This window comes from Pogonomyrmex barbatus, unplaced genomic scaffold, assembly GCF_055798465.1.
Source record: "Pogonomyrmex barbatus isolate J1 unplaced genomic scaffold, ASM5579846v1 scaffold1, whole genome shotgun sequence".
Lineage (NCBI taxonomy): Eukaryota > Metazoa > Arthropoda > Insecta > Hymenoptera > Formicidae > Pogonomyrmex > Pogonomyrmex barbatus.
The window spans coordinates 22,149,145-22,169,202 of record NW_028297098.1 but is presented as its reverse complement, the minus strand read 5'-3'; the positions used below and the strand labels follow the sequence as shown (position 1 = coordinate 22,169,202).

The window sequence follows — 20,058 nt, the reverse complement described above, 5'->3', positions numbered from 1 at the left end:
CGCTTATGTATAATCGAATTTTTAATTTCAAAGTTTTGTTAAAGTAAAATTGACGTAACATTGAATAAAGTACTTTGACGCAAAAGATTTGGTTTGCTAAGAATTTCTATTCAAAATCTCTTTTTTAATTCATATATGTAACTGCTGTAAGTTATTGAAATCTTGATCTTTTCGTAAAAATTATCTTTTGAAAGAATATCCGTATCGCCTTCCAGCCTCAATGGCGGTAAATAATTTTTTTTCATTCACGTTTCAGTACCCAGCTATCAGTGCAACATGTCGGTCACTTCTGTGCAACCAGCCAGCACCGAGAGCCTCTCCCGCCACGGGTAAGTAAAACGTCATCGTCGTCATCGTCGTCATCGTCGATTTAATCCTTTCGCATCGGATATCGGATCAGAGCGAACCGGATCGGACAACCGCGACTTGTAATTGCAAATATCCGACGTGCCCCCATCTCGCGCGCGAACGGGTTTTTCTGTTACGGAATGCGTATCGACATTAGGCGGATTTTCCTGCCGCAAGAAATCGCAGCATGACATTAATATGAATTTCAGATTGCCTAATTGAAATATCCCGACCTTCGTGCGTAACTTTTTTTCGATAAAATATAGCCTTCGATTCGGAGATAAAAGCGAAACGTACGGGTGGCATTTTAAATTAAATGTGCGATTAGAGCGGGGGGGAGTCTCATTATCTTGCAAAATTTATCTTGCACATAGAAATATATGGAAATACGCGTGCACATGGAAATGTGTTACCTAATGAGCAGCAAATAATAGACATCTTGTCCTCGGAATTGAAATATTAAATCTTCGGTCAGTATGTTATGTAACCGTATCGCGGTTTCGACAATATTAATTTCGTCGCGGCTAATTAGCATTAGATACCAACGTTGCGATTTTAAATGCGGAATGTGATGTAACGGGAGAGGGATGTTTTGCGGTTTGTCCAATGTTAGCCAGCCAATGATTTCGTTTCCTGTTTCCGTCGAAAGCCGCGGCGCTATAACTCGACTTCCTACGCATTGCGTGCGCCGGAAATGTCAATCGAGGGATATTGAAGGCGATTTGACATCGTTACACCTCTATCAAATTGAAATCATTGCCTGCTCGTAGAAAATAAAAAAAAAAAATTACGACGAATTTGATGGAATTGGATGAATGGAACGAAACTCTTGATTATTATTATTGATATGATTATCTCGGAAATACCACGTTTTAAAGTTTTAAATCTTAATGCGGAATCGATGAATTTCGAATTAAGTAAATTTGTCAATAAATCGTGATTTAATTGTTATTTAAAATATTTCTTGAAGTTATTTTTAACGATAATCATTATTTCACTAATTATTCCATAATTATCGTTACGTCACGCAGGAAATATTATAATAAAAATTAATATAAATGATAGCTTTTATCATTCTGAAATATATCTACATGGAAAAAATAGTTTTGTTAATATATTTAAAAATTATGCAACGCGCACAGGTCTGAAAATAATTTTGTCAAACTGCCGAAATGATTACATAAGATATTCAAATCGGTTGTTAGGATATATTAATAATTTTTACAACATTATCATTTAAGCGTCTTATGTAACTATTCTGAATAAAATTATTTTCAAGTTTGAAATTTTTTTTTTTTATAATGATGAAATTATTTTTTTTATGGTTACAATATTTTTATTAAAAAAAAAAATATATATATATCACGTACATCTGCACGAAGAGATTGTTTGAGTTTATTTTTTTTTTTTTTTTTTTCTTTACCAGTTGTGTTAATCAACGTGGCGCAGTTTCCGACGATCTTGACATTCGTCATGCGATTTACGATCATTCAGAAAAATCTCCGTTCTCTCGGCCTTTGTTCCCCCTGTGCCTACCTATCTATCTTCGCGACCGAGCAGGCGCAAATAGGAGTGTACACTGGGCTCATTATGCATGCGTTCACGTCGCCGTCACGTGAAAGAAACGTTTTTTTTTTTTTTTTCCTTCCTGATTACCATACGCGCACGCTCATTCGAGTTAATCGCGGCTCGGCCGCGCGAGCGCGCGCGCGCGCGCGCGCCCGACAGGTTCAAGGCAGTTTGCTCGCGTATCTCTCTCATCCTTTGGTCTCCTCCGACAAGTCATACCTCTGGGAATTACGGAGCGAGTCTCTCGCAGACATCTAAACTCGCCAGACGGAACTCTTGCGCGTGGACTCTTGCCCCTCTCGCGTTCCGCGTCTCTTCTCCTTGATGACGGTTCGAAGGGTACAGAGTCCCCGAGAGAGATTGAGGTCGACGTTACGTAAGGAGAATTTTGCAAACGATCGAATATATTGAAATTAGCATTAAGTTGTACTTGTCTAACGAATCGAATAGATAAACAGTTTTTTTTTTTCTTTTCTTTTCAAAGTAGTAGTGGAACAATAACGTTTTAATTATGAAACAGTTACGTTAGATACTTGATTTTCTGCACTGTCACTGTATGCATATACAGTGTCTGAAGTCGAAGTGACGAAGAAAGGAAAAAGAAGGAAGTAGAATAGAATTTATTTCATAACTCAAATGATGAAAGGTTATTTTATAGAATGGAAGAGAGCAAGAAATAATTACGACAGCAAACTGCGACATCGCGTACAATAAAAAACGTGTAGGCGAAAGAATTTTAAAATAGCTTCGCGAGTTTCGATGAATATTATTCATTTCCCGGCGTAAAATTGATAATCATCCTAATCCTAAACGAATTATCGTTTTTTCCGTTTATAGGAGCAACATCTCGTTGTCCTGCCATAGCCTGTGCGGGAGTGTGGACGACGGTCTACAAGGCTCGCATCCCCAATACCAGGACACGATCCTTACAATTGAGGAGCTGCGCGCTCAGCTAAACTCCTGCTTTACGTAAGTATATATTTTTGCTCTTGCTGTCGTACGAATACGCCGGATCCGACAGACCGTGGGAATTAATCAAGGGATTACGCAACCACGTTATCGAGTGACGTGCCGTCTGGACAATGAAATCCGGTACGATCTGGAGCACAGCGATTCTAATCTGTCGCGCCGCGCCACGACGATATTTAATTCTTTTTCTCTTTTTGCCAATTCGAGAGAAAACTTTCTCGAAGATCGCGTTTTTCGACTTCGTGTAAAAAAGACGAGAGGCGGGGAAGTCGTTTCTCTTTCGTTAATTTCGTTAATTTGGATAGAATTCGAGGATGGCTATCAATATGGAATGCAAGAAATGAGGCTAGTAGGTATGCCCAGTGTTTATCTGGCGACACGGTTATTCCCGGGTAAATCGATGTCCTACATTCGGCATATGCAACCTCGATATGCAACACGCGGTATTTCCGCGAAATACTATACGGTCATCGGCTCAATTAATCAAAACGCAAAAATGCTCGATATGCCGATAATATGAGAGAGGGATATCCTGTGTCCGGCAGAAAATTTCTTCTGGATTATTCTCGGGTCTCTCCTTCACCCGAGAATAAAATCCTCGATTCCTCGTCGCGATTAATCTGCAATTTTTCTCTCGTAAAAATTTCTCCGTCGCTCCAGTTTTATACCTGTCGATTATTTCAACCGCGATATATCGGGCTCTTATCGCGATCTTGTCAGCGAGCGTATCCGCGCGAACCGGATAAATTTCTCAATTTTTGAATTATGCGGCCTTGTCTCCTTTGAAAGACACCGTCCTCCCGACGACAGTGAGGATTCGCGATGCAGATCACCGTGTTCTCCGCGAGCAAATCCGCGTCGCGGCTGGCTTCCGTGTCACGCCTCTCTGACATCAGCATAATTGCGACGTGTGTATTCACACACGGCGATTCATTATCGTTATCTTATTTTCTGCGCAGATGCGGAGTATCGTGGAGCGAGGAGCACGTCTCCTTGGACTGCAGCGAGTGCGGCGGTTACTCCCTGCAACGGCCCTGTCCGCTCTGCGACGGCCGCTGCCACACCGCGTGGAAGCGTGACCTCACCATGGTAAATGTCCGCCCTATGACCCTTCCCCCCTCCGAAAAGAATGAACAAGTAATGCCCTCGACCCTGACATTGATTTCTCGTGACCGCTGATTTCTCTTTTATTAAATCATCAATTAAACTTATCATTTTTTTTTTATCACTTATTTCCCTTTTGATTTTTATTTGGTCTGAGCATCCGACGGAATGCAATATCAAATTCTTTCGTTCGCATCGAGAGCCAAGGATCCGAATTATTTTGTAATATTAATTTAATTGCCGATTCGACAATAATTTTGGCTTTGGCGTTGAAAACAAAGACATAAAATAAACTTTCCTCATTTTGATCCGAAATCTAAAAGCCAAATCTGCAAGTGAATTTACGAGATTCCTTCTCATTGCAGTCTCATGCGAGTGGTAAGGCGAGATGGATCGGTGAGTGCGGACTGAGCTGCGGACCTTCCCTGGAAGAATCGTTGGTGCCCGCTCTGGAGAAACTGCGGGCCACCTCGTGAACAGCGCTGGCCCGAGCACCGCCAACCATGCACAAGACTTAAATCCATCACCATCCATCTAGCGTCACCCATCACCATCGCGTGCGAGACCCAAGAGAGAAAGAGAGAGAGAGAGAGAGAAACGTGTGAATGTGGACCGCGGATGATATGCATTATGTTCCTGAGGAGGACGGCTGACAAAGAAGAAAAAAGGACCTGTTTCACAGGATCCTTGTGGCTTCTTCCCTGAGGACACAAAGCCGTACTCAGCCTGGTCCCTCGACATCAGGGACCACTATCGTCATCATTATCACCTTTGAGGCGAAAGTACAAAACTGCGCGATCGACGTCCGAATTCTGAAGAATTTTTATGTTATTATTATTATTATTATTATTATTAACGTTGTAGTGAATTATCTTAAATACTACTCATACCGAGAACGGATTCCAATTTTTCCGGAGGGTTTATACTAATTCAGTGTTGCGAAATTCATTTCAGTTTTTTCTCCGGTGACTTTTGATCAGAATCAAGATTAGCAATGTTTCTATAAGGAATTTTATCTTTTCGAATGATTTTTTGCCAGTAAAATTGTTACCACTTGATTTGAAAAAAACTTTTTTGCAAAGTAAATTTCTTTGAGAAATAAATTGCCAAGGAAAAAAGTCTTTCTGTTCGAGAATATGTAGACGTATCGTTCTCGAAGCATGATTGATTATTCTTTGATATTTTTTATGAATAGTAGATTCTACATTTGACAATTGGATACAAAAGTACAGCATCCCCGATCTTGAAATAAAAAAGTTAAAATGAATGTAGTAAAAATGAATTGAAAACACTTTGGTAATTCCCTTTTTCTGATTTGTATATAAAATTCAACATGCAACATTTTATAGGAAAAAAAAAATTCAGATAGAATAACTTTGGCAGTTGTAATATCGAAATGTCATTTTTATATTTCATTTGACTGTGGTAATAATGATGTAATAGAATTGAATTTTTCGATGTGACTTCCGCGCGGTGTATGTTAAATAAAAGAATGCATCTGAATCATGTCAGTTTAGAAAATAGCATAAATTAATAATTTTTCAAAATTAAAATAATCGAAAGAATTATTATTAACTATCATTTGAAAGAAATATTTTTACATATTTCACAAATAACATTATTATTTTTAAAATAATTCTAATTCCTAAGTCCAAAGCGTCTAAAAAGCGATCGATTTACTGCAGAAAATTTATTTTTTTTTACCGCGAATTGAATTATTAATTATTTTCAAGTTTTTATATAACCAAAATCGCTATTTTTTCAAAGCGCTAGATTCGCATCATTCTTACAAAGATTGCAGCTTCAGTGCAAACTTTTATGACGATAGTTTAAGATCTTCGATCGTTCCTACAATAATGCAAGAGAAGCTTGATCTTTATTTTACTTTTTTACGTAACGAGAGTTACACCTCGGCCTTTCTGTCGCACGAAAGAGTGCAACTTTGCATTACGCGAATTCTAGGATAATTATTAGGCGACAATTAATCGAACGAGCGATCTGACAGCGATAAGCCCATTTCGGGCTTTCGCGCGAGAGCACGACGTATCGATTTTGTAGGTAAATAATTATTCGATATCCTTCGCTTTCGATTGTCACAACTGTATCATTGGCGAAATAATTTCGAGCTTGCGATTGTATACGATAAAAATTTAGTCAAAGTTTTGCCTCTCTAGCGAGGACACTTAGCGTTAACGTGATGTGAATCAATCGTCATAGTTCTAAGGATCGATAGGCAATCGATGTGTTACAAATTCGAAAAATATTATTTCTATAAATAGAAATTAGAAAATTTATCATTCAAAGCGCTCTTGTATATTAAAATTGGTACGGCGAGAAAAAAAGAATACATAACTATACTGTCTTTATTCGTAACGAGAAATTATGCGAATCTCCTTGGGTCTATGAAAATTTGAAAAGAGCCAGTTGTATTTATAGCGTTTCTCGACAAAGATACGTCTTGCTCGCTTTCCTGCCGAATTTTTCAGCCAAGAAATTCAGCATTATGAAGGAAAAACTCGATCCTAAGTGCGTGAGTGTCTCACGTAGTTCAACAATTGTGCACTCGACACAAAGAAAATTATGAGCGCTGAAATGTCATTTTTTGAAAAAGAAAATTCGAAAAATGAAAATCGAAGTTATTTTTTCTTTTAATCACATAATGCGAATATCTATATTTTAAATATCTTAGTAGAAAAAGGCGGATTTAATAATTTAAATATACTTTATATATAAATGCAATTTGCTCTTATATATTATTGTTATTATAGCGCTCGCAGAATTTTTTGCGTCGAGTTATTTTGGAAAGCATTTACGTCGTGCCAATGACTTTTTCGGATTTCTATTATTGTTTTATAAGACTCCCGCGTGCCGAAACCTTTCTTAGTGAAATGTAGGAACAAAAAAATGTTTTCGGATGTTTACGATTTTGCTCGGTAACGTATATACTACATATATATATTGCGAGTGCGAGTATACATGCTCATCAAACACACATTCATTTATTAAATTAAACTATAACGTGTAAAAATTGTCTGGAGTATTAGCTCGCGGTGAGCTTTAGTTTAATGTTTTAGAAAAAGCCCTCGGTAGTAATTTTTATTTAATCTGCGAACTTCTTATTTATGACGAATACTGCAAAAGTATGGGTTTAATAAAGACTTGCAAAAAATCCACCGTGACTTATTAATGCGAATCTCTTTTATTCTTGCTATTATCCTTCCATTCATTATAAATTTATTATAAATTCTCAGAAGTGTGATACATATATATTTTTTTTATATTTCTGTTAACTTCTATATTTATACATTTATAACATAACATTATTTTCTCGTGGAAGAATGATTTTGTTTATTGTAATCCAATATTTCGTTTTTATAAAATTATTTTATAATCCAATATTATTTCAGATTTTGTAAAAAATAAATCCTCTACTTAATAAATGATTTAATTCCGCTGAGTAAAAGGTGTATCAACACTTTATTTTCGCAATTTATATACATTTCCACCATGTCAAGTAACTCGTTCATACGATCTTTTTTACAAATAACAGCATTTTGTGTTTCTATGTCACGTATTTTAATGATATTTTATTTACTCATATTCTACGAAGTACATAATATCAATACAACACTGAAAGACAGACAACATAGAAACAGCTGTAAATAATAAAATTGAAACATAATTTTAATATTCCTTATTTAATGCCTTATCATTCTTTTTTTATTTTTATCTAATATTTAATATCAAAATCAAGAAAAAATTAGCATTCTCTTAAAAAAAAAAAAAAAATACGTAAATTAATAAATTATAAATATTATTAGTCTATAGTTTTATAACACATCCTACAAAAACATAATATCAACAATTCTATGTCGTCGTCTTGTAAGTATACAGCCGTAACCGAAAATATAAAAAAGCATACTGTTAAATGATCTATTTAAAGAATATGTGTGCATATATAATCGCATTTTGCTCTTAAATAATATCCACAAATATTCCAATTATTTGCTCATTTTTTAAAACATAAGAGTTTGTACGAAGCGGTTAATTATTACAAATATTCCTCAACGCTTCCAGAATATGCATTTTTACTATCGATTGATTTATAATTTTAAGAAAATATATATATATATACTAACAAAATAATATTTAAAAATAAATTAAATTTTTCTGTATCTTCGTAATGACAAATGTACATAAATAATTGCATATATAAATGTTAAATTGACATCAAAAATTTTAAGTACAGTAATATAGCATCAAAGTATCATTGCCTGCAATAATAAATATAAGTTTAACATTATTACAGATCAATGCTCCATACATAAATAAAAATTAATTATGATTTTAATAAATACTCACGTGCGCAAAAAGTGAACAATTAATTCAAGAAACATACTCTTGCTAGCAATTCTTAATAAGACTTCAAAAAAAACTTTCAAGTCTTATTATACATGAATTTATAACGCAAACGAAATGATGTTTGATCGAGTTCCTTGATGGTGTTCCGTTATCATTGAATGCATTACTGTACGCGAGAGTACATTGTACTGTAGCCTGAGCGCAATGAGAACGTTTTTTTTTTTTATCAGATATCATTGTACTATATTATACAGGAGAAAAAACATTTCCTGAAAAAATTTGTATTCTATACACTTCCTCTGTTACCGTGAATTGTTCTAGTTTTGACTATTACTTTATTTGTTGAATTGAGTACCGATTTCGCTGAGCGAGATCGAGTGTACTTTCTCACGTAGATGAGAGAATAATAATCTCAGCACCGGCATCCTACGAGGACTATTAATCCTGCTCACGCAATTCGTGGCGCAAGCGAATGACAAGAATCAACTTTGGTGCACAATGAAATTCGTGTATGTATGTATGTATGTATGTGTATGCAATAAATTAACAGATTTGTTGCGTAATAATAGCGCTAACGCTAAGGATCGTCACGGCAACGATTCCGTTGTAATCTCGGTCTAAATAATGTTTAGCGTTAGGCTGCGATCGAGAATTGCGCTGTAACAGAAATTCGGTAGCGATTGATGAGAGTCCTAGAGCGATGGATTTTAATATTGTCCATTTGTAGAATTAATTTAATAGGAACGAATCGCTGGCGGGACTGTCGCGCATTCCTCTTGATTGAGTGTAGTATCGATAACTGGTCTATAGTCGAGAGACACCTTAAATAAACAAAATAAAATCAAAATTGTAGAATAGCAAAGTTATTAAAATGTTGAAATTAAAATGAACACTAATAAGACAAATTTATTAATTAATATGAATATTATACAAAACGTATTGATAAAGCGAGAAAGATTATTTTTTAACAGATTAATTTAGAAATGAGCAAAAAATACCTCTCCTGTTCTCGGATTGATCTTTGACAGTGTGTGCTTCCTCCAATGTTGATCGAGCGACTTTGGCTGTTGATTCTCGATCGGTTTACTATAGTCGTACTCATCGATTCTTTGCTTAAAATCCTCGCGAGCGTGCGCGCCGCGACTCTCCTTTCTCTTCTCGGCCCCCACGATAGTCTGCATCGCGTTGATCATGAGATTTTGCAGTTCGAGCGTTTCTATTAGATCGGAGTTCCATATTAAAGATTTGTCTGCGACCTTTAGCTCGTCCAGTTTCTTATAGAGATCAGTCATCTTCCGACAGCCTGTAAAAAAGTATAACGTTTTCAATCCAATTTTGTTATACAACACATGATTATAAGCAAACAATATGTATTGTCTTCTTTTTTTACCTTCTTGCAAGCTTTCGGCATCTCTGAAGACGGCTGCATGTGTCTGCATAGTTTTTTGCATAGTCAGCCTCAATTCCGCAGTAGAAATAGAGCCGTTGGCGTTTCTAACCCAATCTAAATTAGCTACAGTCTCCTCGCCAGCATTCTAAAATATATAACATATTTATTTTATAAAAAAAAAAATCAATGAAATATACTTTATATAAAATACTCGGAGATATTATAAGAGAAGTTATATTTGAAACAGTATAAACTTACGGGTTTCAAAGGTCCGATTGCCTCACCAGGCTTGTTTTCTTGGGCGATAGTTTTAGCGCAAGCACGTCCGAATACAACTAAATCCAATAAAGAATTGGCACCTAGACGATTGGCGCCGTGAACGGATGCACAAGCTGCTTCACCGCATGCATATAATCCAGGTACTACTCTGTCTTGATTGTTCTCCCTGATTAATACCTGACCTTTGTAATTCGTCGGTACACCTCCTGCAATTTAGTATAATATTATAGTATAATTAGTATAAAAATTACTAGATCAATCTCTTTTGTAAAACAATAAAAAATGTAAATTGCATCAAATAGTTTGTTGTGCTAATCTCATTGAAGAATTACCGTATGCATCGTCTTAACAAATTATTTTATCAATATATTTTTCTACTAAGAAAATACTCAATCGTGATGGCGTCATCACAAAGGATGTCATCACGGTCTACGCATTTCCAACTGAAATTATCATACAGAATTAATTGAGAAAAATTTATTATGCAACAGTCGTTTTAAGCATTTCATTTTCAACATAAAAGTTAGATTCATTATGTAACATATCAATTTATATGTGAGATATAACACATAAAATTTATGTGTTTATAATATAAAAAATATTAATTGTAAAATTCATAACTAAATATATTTTTTATTAGTCCAAATGTCATCATTAAAAAATTAACGATTAGATTAGAAACTTCATCACTCTCTCGTTTAAGTTATTCATATTCACGTACCCATATTGTAATGAACAGTTGGTATGACGGGGATAGGTTCTCGGGTCACGTCGACGCCAGCGAATATCATCGCCGTCTCAGAAATCCCAGGTAATCGTGCAGCCAGCTGTTCAGGTGGCAGATGATGTAGCTGCAGATAAATATGATCCTTCTCCGGTCCGACGCCTCTAAGCAGAGAAGAGAGAATGTATTTACCACAGATATTTTCGAAAATACGACGGAAAACGCGTCTTCATGGGCAATGACTCACCTGCCTTCCCTGATCTCCATTGTCATGGATCTAGACACCACGTCTCGTGATGCTAGATCTTTTGCTACCGGCGCGTAACGCTCCATGAATCTCTCGCCCTCACTGTTTATTAGATAGCCACCTTCACCGCGACTACCTTCCGTAATCAGGCATCCGGCACCGTAAATACCTGGAATAATTGTCGATTTATATGCAAATCAAGGAAGCATATAATTAGTTCTCTATATTGTATGATACGGAGCATTTGAAAACAATGCAAATATTTAAATACTACAAATTTATTTCATTAAGAAATATCCAAAGGATTTAATATTAATTTTAATTTCTCATTAATTAAGCGTCATTTCTATAACTGTTCCATAACTGTTCTGTAACTGTTTTGTACAAATTTGTACAAATCGCCAAAAGATATCAAATTTATTTAACAATATTTCAATGTTATATTATGATGTAAATATAATAATATAATATAATTTATTAAGTATAAATTGAAATACCTGTAGGATGAAATTGTACAAATTCCAAGTCTTGATTAGGCAGATTGGCTCTGGAGACCATGGCAGTGCCGTCTCCGGTGCAGGTATGCGCAGACGTGCACGAGAAATAAGCGCGTCCGTAACCACCGGTGGCAAGCACCGTGTTCTTAGCGTGAAGACGATGTAGCGTGCCATCCTCTAGGCAGAGCGCAATCACACCACGACATTCGCCATCTTCCATCAGCAAATCAAGCGCGAAGTATTCGACGAAATAGTTGCAGTCGTAGCTCAATGATTGGCCATATAATGTGTGCAGCAGCGAGTGGCCGGTTCTGTCGGCTACGCAACAGCATCGATGAGCTTGGCCACCTTTGCCGAACTTGAGGGATTGACCACCAAAGGCGCGTTGATAGATCTTGCCTGAAGGAAACGAAGGATTGGCAATTAATTTTCGTTAATATCATGACGTATTAATTTTTATTAATATTATCATAAAATATTAAGTATAATATGATCGTAAAATATCATAAAACATTTATAAAAATTTATCAAAATTCTGTTTCTTTTTTTTTTTTAATTTAAATGTAAAATGTGAGTAAAATATTAAATATGTTAGTATTAAATGATTGTGATTTTGATAAAAGTGAAAACTAAATTTTATTACAAATTTTCAACGACTAAGTTTTATTACAAATCTAGTATTAAAATATGATGTATGAAATTTTAATGATCTTTTATAATCTTAATTGATTCAAATTTGAATAGGAGTATTCTTAAGTTTTTTGTTTTAGATTTATATTTGTTTTATATTTAATTCTAGTTGCAAATTATGAAAAATAACTATATCAAAAAAGTCAATTGCGGCATTCAAAATTCAAGTTTAATAATAAGCGACAATCTTCAAGTGCATGGCAACCGAGTAATGACATTTGTTATTTCCACGGTGTTCCGAAAAATTCGCGTTTTATTTATTATTTTTTTGATCGCGGGGACAAAAATTCTTGCTTCCTACAATTATTTCTTACCCATAAGTAAGAATGTACTACATACATAAATACTAATAGGGCACGTGCATCTCTTTGGGATTATAATTAAATTATGGAAGACAATAGAAGAGATAATAATGAAGTAGAAGCGGTAGGAATAGAAAATGATGAGATCGCAGAGCAACAAGAGAGCGGTTCTGATAATCAGTATCAACTGATACAAAGACCCCCAGCCAGCCGTAAACGCACGCGAGACGGGTAAGTTATGTAAACGCAAATAATCTGTACGTAATCTGTAGACGAATATCTTCCACATATCCTGACACATCTGTGTTCATTTTGCACAAAGAAAAAATGAAAGAGAAATATCTGATTGATCTAAAATTTTTGAAAATCCAAGAATGAAAAAAAGCATAATCACTCGCATAATTACTCGTATGATCGTATTATTTTCAATTTATTATAATTATACAACGTATATTTTTATACAGCGCTGGATCGCGTTCCACTTCCAGGCAACGCGAGAGAAGACTATCCCGTTCGAAATCAAGATCAAGATCAAGATCAAGGTCAAGATCAAGATCGAAGTCAAGGTCAAGCAAGTTTTCACAGAGGAAGCAATGGAGGAGCGCAAACGCCTTTCTGAATTTTATGCAAGACTTCAGACAAGTAACAAATTACGTGACAAGGATAATATACGCATTATATAAGCAAAACTATCGAATAGAATTCTTTGAAAGATTAATTTATCTTTATAAAATTTCTTTAAAATTGTAGAATTATAATAAGATGAAAAGCAGAGATCTATTTCGGCTTGGGGGACAAGCGTGGCGACGAATGTCGCCCATGGAGAAGTTGCCCTATGTGGAAGCAGCCAAGTTAGCGCAACAACAAACGCAACAGAATAATAAAAGCGCACAACCGAGCAAAGTTAATAGCAGCGACTCCTCGAAGAAGTCCGTGCAAAGGGATCAGAAAAAGAAAGAAAAAGAACGAGAGGTTTATTCGTTAAATAAAATCTTTTATAATTCTCGGAATAAAATTAATCCTATAGTGTGTTTTTATTCGTTTTTATTTCTTCGAATAGCATCATTAAATTTCTACCTATTCAATCAGTTATATACTGACGTCTCGTAAAGAGAAAAAAAAAAAAAAAAAAAAAAAAAAGCTATAATACATAATGAAAGCTTGATAGCTGGAAAACTTAATAGTTTTTATTTCATTCATTTTATAATCTTTGTAATCTGTCATAATCCTTAGATAATGTAGTTGTTGACGTTTCAGGAAAGAAAAGAAAGAAAACGTTCCAGAAGCCGAAGAGACGATTCTGAAGTGGAATCAGATTCCGCAACGTCGGGAACAGGAGTGACCAGCGAGGATGTTTCAGACTTGAGCTCTTAGATGCCAATTTGTAGATATTAATTTGATGTAAATTAAATTGACGACAAAAATGTCAAAAAATATATATACACAAAATTTCGATCGAATTTATTTCGATCACGAATCCTCACGTGTTGTAGTCTTTGGTTGCTCCGTTTTGAAATTTGAATAAAATCCAAGATCTCGGAAAAAATAGATTTATCTTTAGATTTTTTTAGTCGCACTTTCTGTATTTTTCTGTAACTCTCTGTCTTTATTTTTCAAATGAGTTACGGAAAGAATGTTTTCACTGAAATAAAAATTTGGCCTGAAAATAATTTTTTGGATTATTAAAATAATAACCCAATATGATAATAATACTGCAAAAAATTTTAATATTCTAACAATCAATTTGAGCGTTTTTACATAATTATTTCAATAATCCAACAAAATTATAATCAGATTTGTATCTGATCAAATTTTTATAAGCTTTAGCAAAGCCATTTTTTTATATTGTATTTATTTACAAATTTTTATAATTATATTTTGATCAGCCACTTAGCATAATTCTGATTTTGGTGGTGATTTCACTTTATACAATTTTCATCTTTTCATACAATTTTCAGCTTTTCTAAAAACCTTTGGCTTTCTTTCTATATTTTTTTATACTTTTTATTATATATAACATGTAACAAAAAATAACAAAAATAACATTTATCTGTCCGCTCACTCACCGTCACTGGTGCGGCTGAAAGGCATGCCGCAGTTTTCCAGCTCGATGACGGCCTTCGGTGCCTCGCGGGTCATGTAATGAATGGCATCCTGGTCGCCCAGCCAGTCCGAGCCTTTGACGGTGTCGTACATGTGCCACTGCCAATTGTCATCCTCCATGTTGCCCAGAGCGGCGTTGATGCCACCCTGGGCGGCGACCGTGTGCGACCTCGTTGGGAACAGCTTGGTGACCACCGCGGTCTTGAAGCCCTCGGCCACGAGGCCGTAGGCCGCGCGTAACCCGGCACCGCCGGCTCCCACCACCACCGCGTCATACGTGTGGTCCACCAAGGGGTACTGCTTGGAGATCTCGTTAGAGATCTTGGCCGTTCGGTCCGGCGTGTGGTGAATCTTGCGGTTACCGAGGAGCGGCAGTCCCAGCTTGTTCTGCAAAATGGAAACAAGGCGGACATCAAGCAGGCGAAATCGCAAAGCTACTAATTGTAATAAGATTATTAACAAATGCGAAATTTGAAAGTATTAACGTGAAATATAAAAATGTTAACTAATTTGTTTGCATTGTTTATTTGACTAAGGACAGCTGACTGTATTAATTTCCACATCTTCTGCAAACAATTTTGTAATATAAAATAAAAATTGTGAATGAAAATAAATATTACATATAACAAATAAAATGTGTGTGTGTGTGTGTGTGTGTGTAATATTTTATATATATATATTTGGATGTAGTTGGATGAAACCTAAGTTTTATGAGAGCAAAGATATAGGTAAGATTTGAGGAACCAAAGGCAACAATATAATAGGCGAAATAAAAGAAAGTGCGTGAAAGAATATTGCTGTCCAGTTAACAGGTTCCAGTTATTATGAATTTAACACGTGGTAGTTGAAAAAGCATCAATTGCTTTAGAATTTGAAAATAAATTGTTAGATAAGATGTCACGTGGACACAACACGTCGTTATTTATGAGTCACGAATATGCATTTATGATTGCGTGTACATACCTACGCGTGTTATATCGTACATGTTACATGTTCAATTCGACATGTTCTATTTACAAGCATAAAGGCAAGCATCGATGATGTCAGTCAGTACAGATAAAATTATTACATGTGTAATCTGATATTTTTTTTCCTTCTAAATTATTACTTACATATACTTTTATAAATTAAAATTAGATATAATTATTATATAATCATATAATTAAACAATTTTCTATTATTTATAATTTAATTTTATATTATTTTTTTATTATCTAGATAAACAAATATATGTCCGTACGTTTCACAAAAAGCTGCGTGAAAGAAGCAAAATATTTTTCTCATACAGCAAAAATTTGTAAATCATTTTTGTCAGAATATAAAAAGTGCAAGCGACTCGATGTAAAAAGGTCAGATATTATACAAGTAAATCGCAATGAAATATTTATAATACCGCATACCAATTTGTGACTACGGAAAGATGAGATAATATGCACTTTTTTATAACATTCTTATGGAATAACGAGCGATTGAGTGTCCTTAGAAACAAACACGTGGCTCATAGCTACGGGTTAATTAACCGAGTTGATTAGCTTCTCTTAAAAAAGAAGTATAGATTGCATAACGAACTTCTTCAATGCCATGTATCATATTGCACAACAAATGATAAGCGCGTTAACGCTAGATATCATTTAAGATATATTTCCGGAAAACAGTTTCACATCTGATTTAAGCATATATCAATATTTTTTCAATGTTCTCCAGAGAAAAATGAATTTAACATCGCTTTATTATCAAAGTACAAAATTCTCGATCTGAGATATTTCACACACTAACAAATTTTATTTAAAAAAAAAAATATAAAAAAATTCAATGATTCAATGATTTATCTTTAATCTCGATTCTGTTTAGAGTTCAGGGGAATAATCGTAGTCTTCACGTTTAAATGTTTGCCTAGAAATTCGGTGGCGACCTACGTTGATGCGGTCAATCGTTAAAGGCTAAAGATATCGCGGCGGCACGTCGATCAAAGTAATGGTGGTATTCTTAAATGTAGATACGTAAATTTTATTATCTTTTTAATAAAGCGCTCCGGATGGCCAGCGGAATAAAAATCTTGATAAGAAGAATCGGCTTCGTAACAATCGCGAATGTCTTTCGTATGTGATAAACTAGACGCGTTCCTTCCGGCGTGTAGTTTTTAAGATATGCTCTTAGATATAAATTCATTGAAAATCCAGAAGTAAATTCATCGAAGATCCAAAAATGAACAATCAACGTAGATCCAGAATATAAAGTTCGTCGTCAAGCGAAACAAAATTTCGCCAGGTGTGGCCTCACTTATCTCGCTGCCTGCGGAAACGTCTGTATTATCAGTTTCATATCTCGTAATTGCGTCTGTAGATAGAAAAAAAAATCTTCCTCGAGCAACGAATTAAAAAAGTATCAAGTGGTCATTTTTAATCTTTTAAAATTAGTATTTTCTCTATCAAAGATCTCTAAAACATTTGTATATAGAATCCATTAGAATAAGCCGATTGACTCTTGATATTGTGATGATGAAAATGTTAAAAAGAAAATTCTACATTCTCGGGAAAAGGATGTTAATCTAAAAAAAATGGAAAGGAATTCGGTCAGAGACGATCGCGTGGTGCTTCTAGTGTTAACGGGAGTGACTAAATCGACACAAATGTTCAATGTTTTCGTTTAGATGATCATAATATTTGTTATCCTTTCAAGTGAAAGCAAGAGACACCTGAAGACACCTTGCGGATATCGATATCTCGTTCAAACTAATCGACTAATCAACACCGAAACGCCGTAAAAGCGTATCTCGACTCGGTCACGGTATCGAGCCATCGAGCAAGTACCGTTAGACGCGAACAGCCCCCGTTGGCCGACGCGGCCGAGCATATGGAAATAGGATGAAACGTGCTCCACCCCACGACACCCCTCGGCAATCAACGAGAGAAGACGATCCCTCTCGAAGAGAGATGCCAGAGGGATGCATACTGTGGCGTTCGTCACGGACAGCGAGACGACGCGCGCATTTCCGGCCGCGGAATGTATTTTATTCGTCTCGGTCGCGCGCACCTTACGTAATTGATCCGCCGCGTCGTGCATCTCACCACCGGCGGGGACGGTGAATAAAAAAAATTACATAACGTAGCCGGGAGATCCGCAAACCCCCGCGGACGCGGACGTGATCGGCCTGATCCTGACCTACGCCACGAGAAAGGAAAATTCACGCCGAATAACGGATCGCGCCCGAGGAATCTCTTTCATTTTTTTTTTTCTTCCTTTAAGATGGCGCGAGGTAACGGCGAAATTCCCCGGACCAGATGCGATCGCCCTGAAGCCGAGATTTGGTCTACTTCCGTCGAGGTTCGAGCCCCCGGTGGACGCGACGCGGAACTTCGCGGTGATCGTCGCCCGGATTTTTTTTTTTTGCATGGGGGTGAGAATCCGCGGGAATAAGTGGGAACAACAGCCGCGACAGCGACTCTATTGTTCGAAATCTCTCTCTTTCTCTCTTTGCTAGAGCATACGGCTTCCTCACCAACGTCGCCGCCCCAGGCAGACCCCTCGGCAGCAACGACGCCGACAGCTTCAGTAGACCGCTCATCTTACGTCACTTCTCTTGTGATTGGCTTCCCTGTCGAGATACGCCCCCGCGACAAACTCGCGCGCACGCACCACGCGACTGACCCCAATGATATCGGCTCAATTTCGATCCACTCGGCACGGCGGCTCGACACCGACTGAGATGCCGCGCGTCGCCGGAATGCTGCGCGCGCGCACAGTGCTGCCAACGGAGCGCGTCTGAAACGTCACCCCGCGTCTAAACGCGTATTGCGGCTAGCCTACGCGAGAGAAAGAAATATGCTTGGAAATATATCAGCTGATTGTCGGCTCTCCGGAGAATCCGGCGTCTAATTTTGAAACCGAGTGACTTCCTCATTTTCAATTTTCTCTTCGAAATGTCGATTCTGAAGATACACGGCGCGAGACGAGATACGTCACACACGTGATTGTGCCCATGTATGTACGTAACCTCGCTTTTGTTTACGCATGCGCGATAGAGTGGCATGTGCGAAATGGTGGGCTAGCGCCGCAAGAAGAAAAATTTACTTCAAGATGTTTTTATTTGACAAACAAAGGTTTTAGTTAGATTTCGACTGCAGATATTTATTTTCAGTGTTAGAAAAAAGGAGCAAGAAAAAAGCGAAGTAAGAATTAAGGTTCTATAATGCTCACTTGCGGCCATCTCAATTGATGACGTCAGAAGCAAGAAAATACATGATAAAAATTTTTACAAAATATAATTTACAATATAAAATACATTTAATAATGAAAATATTTTTTTATAAAATCATGTTTCCAATTTAAAAAACAGTATATTTATTAATTATCGAAGCAACAAGATATTTTTCGGTATATTGGTATAAAATATACTGAAAACTATTTTTTTAGCTGCTTTAGTAATTAATAAATAATCATACATCTAAAATGAATTATAATCTAATCCAGAATAAATAAAATTAGTTATTTTGTTCTTGATTAGATACAATTTATTTCTAGATATATAGTTATTTATTGATTATTGAATTGTTATTGATTGCCATATATCTTATAGATGTAAAATTAATTTAAAAAATTTTATATAATAGATTTATTTGTTTTTTAATCATATATTTTTATAAAAAGAGGAAAGAGAGAGAGAGAGAGAGAGAGAGAGAGAGAGAGAGAGACAGAGAGAGAAAACGAGGAAGAAGGAAGATTAAAGAATATATTAGTTTTTTTAAATTAACTAAATGAAACAACAAATGATTAAAAAATCATTTCAAGCTACCTAATATAATTCAAATAAGAAAATATAAGAAGGTATAGTTCGATAAACGTAAGCCGATCCACTTGCTTTAATATAAAAGTATGTAAGAAATGCGTTGCCATGATTTCTCCGACTTTAGAAAACTGCATTCATCATATTTAACTATTCTCATCGTATTCTTATCGTTAAATTACTTAACTGTTATCTATGTCACATATGTTTATTACTTATTGCAAAATAAACTATTTGCACTATAAAGGTTTTTAAATAGTTTGTTAGGATTAATTTTACATATAATGTAAAATGCATTTATAGATAATATTATTTTCTAAAATTGTATTATAAATTTGTAATATAGTTTATTTTATAAAATAAAAATCAACAGAATTTATTATTAAGTTACATGTATGTTATATGTATTTCTTGGATTTAGCATACACAATATTATATGCATATTCAATAAAATAAAACATTTATTTGCAAGAACGTATGTCCATATATAAAAAAATAATTGAGTATTTATCAGCGCGATGTTGTAATTGCGCTATCAGTGAAGGTATAATTAACGATTTATCTCTTACAAAACTATGTCGCGAATATGCAGTGACTCGACTAAAACACATTGAATCGCGATCAATGTCTGTTTCGTATATAAAAATAAAAGAAGAATCGATTACGAAGAGTTTCGTCATTATTCTTGCAC

General features: G+C 35.6%; 3 protein-coding genes across 4 annotated transcripts in view; 2 read left to right on the top strand and 1 right to left on the bottom strand.

The window, feature by feature from the left end:
* The window catches only part of Pino (protein pinocchio), a 44,361-nt gene extending 36,908 nt beyond the window's left edge, over positions 1-7,453 (top strand). For both annotated transcript variants that reach the window (XM_011635095.3, XM_089077679.1), the window contains 4 exons: positions 257-329; positions 2,755-2,886; positions 3,846-3,975; positions 4,356-7,453. In XM_011635095.3, the coding sequence (XP_011633397.1) occupies positions 257-329; positions 2,755-2,886; positions 3,846-3,975; positions 4,356-4,466 (446 nt within the window). In that variant the 3' untranslated portion in view covers positions 4,467-7,453. The remainder of the gene's footprint in view (positions 1-256; positions 330-2,754; positions 2,887-3,845; positions 3,976-4,355) is intronic.
* SdhA (succinate dehydrogenase, subunit A (flavoprotein)) lies at positions 7,449-18,511 on the bottom strand. Its single transcript, XM_011635098.3, has 9 exons — positions 18,084-18,511; positions 14,548-14,971; positions 11,490-11,888; positions 10,993-11,161; positions 10,743-10,909; positions 10,001-10,227; positions 9,743-9,887; positions 9,351-9,655; positions 7,449-9,173 (listed from the first exon to the last, which is right to left on the bottom strand). Exons 1-9 carry the CDS (start codon positions 18,147-18,149, stop codon positions 9,087-9,089), a joined length of 1,989 nt encoding a protein of 662 aa, XP_011633400.1. The 5' UTR covers positions 18,150-18,511; the 3' UTR covers positions 7,449-9,086.
* LOC105424714 (uncharacterized) lies at positions 11,976-13,938 on the top strand. The gene is given in 3 exon segments (XM_089077674.1): positions 11,976-12,712; positions 12,970-13,453; positions 13,739-13,938. Coding segments are annotated over 3 exon segments (747 nt in total). The 5' UTR covers positions 11,976-12,566; the 3' UTR covers positions 13,856-13,938.
* Positions 18,512-20,058: the final 1,547 nt, after the last annotated feature.

Bases quoted from the DNA above. Each gene is read 5' to 3' on its own strand.
- SdhA (XM_011635098.3), bottom strand. From the start codon at position 18,149: ATGAGCGGTCTACTGAAGCTGTCGGCGTCGTTGCTGCCGAGGGGTCTG. The intron at 14,972-18,083 runs GTGAGGAAGCCG...TCCATTTTGCAG, and splicing joins TGCCTGGGGCGGCGACGTTG to AACAAGCTGGGACTGCCGCT. The intron at 9,174-9,350 runs GTATTTTTTGCT...TGTTTATTTAAG, and splicing joins TCAATCCGAGAACAGGAGAG to GTGTCTCTCGACTATAGACC.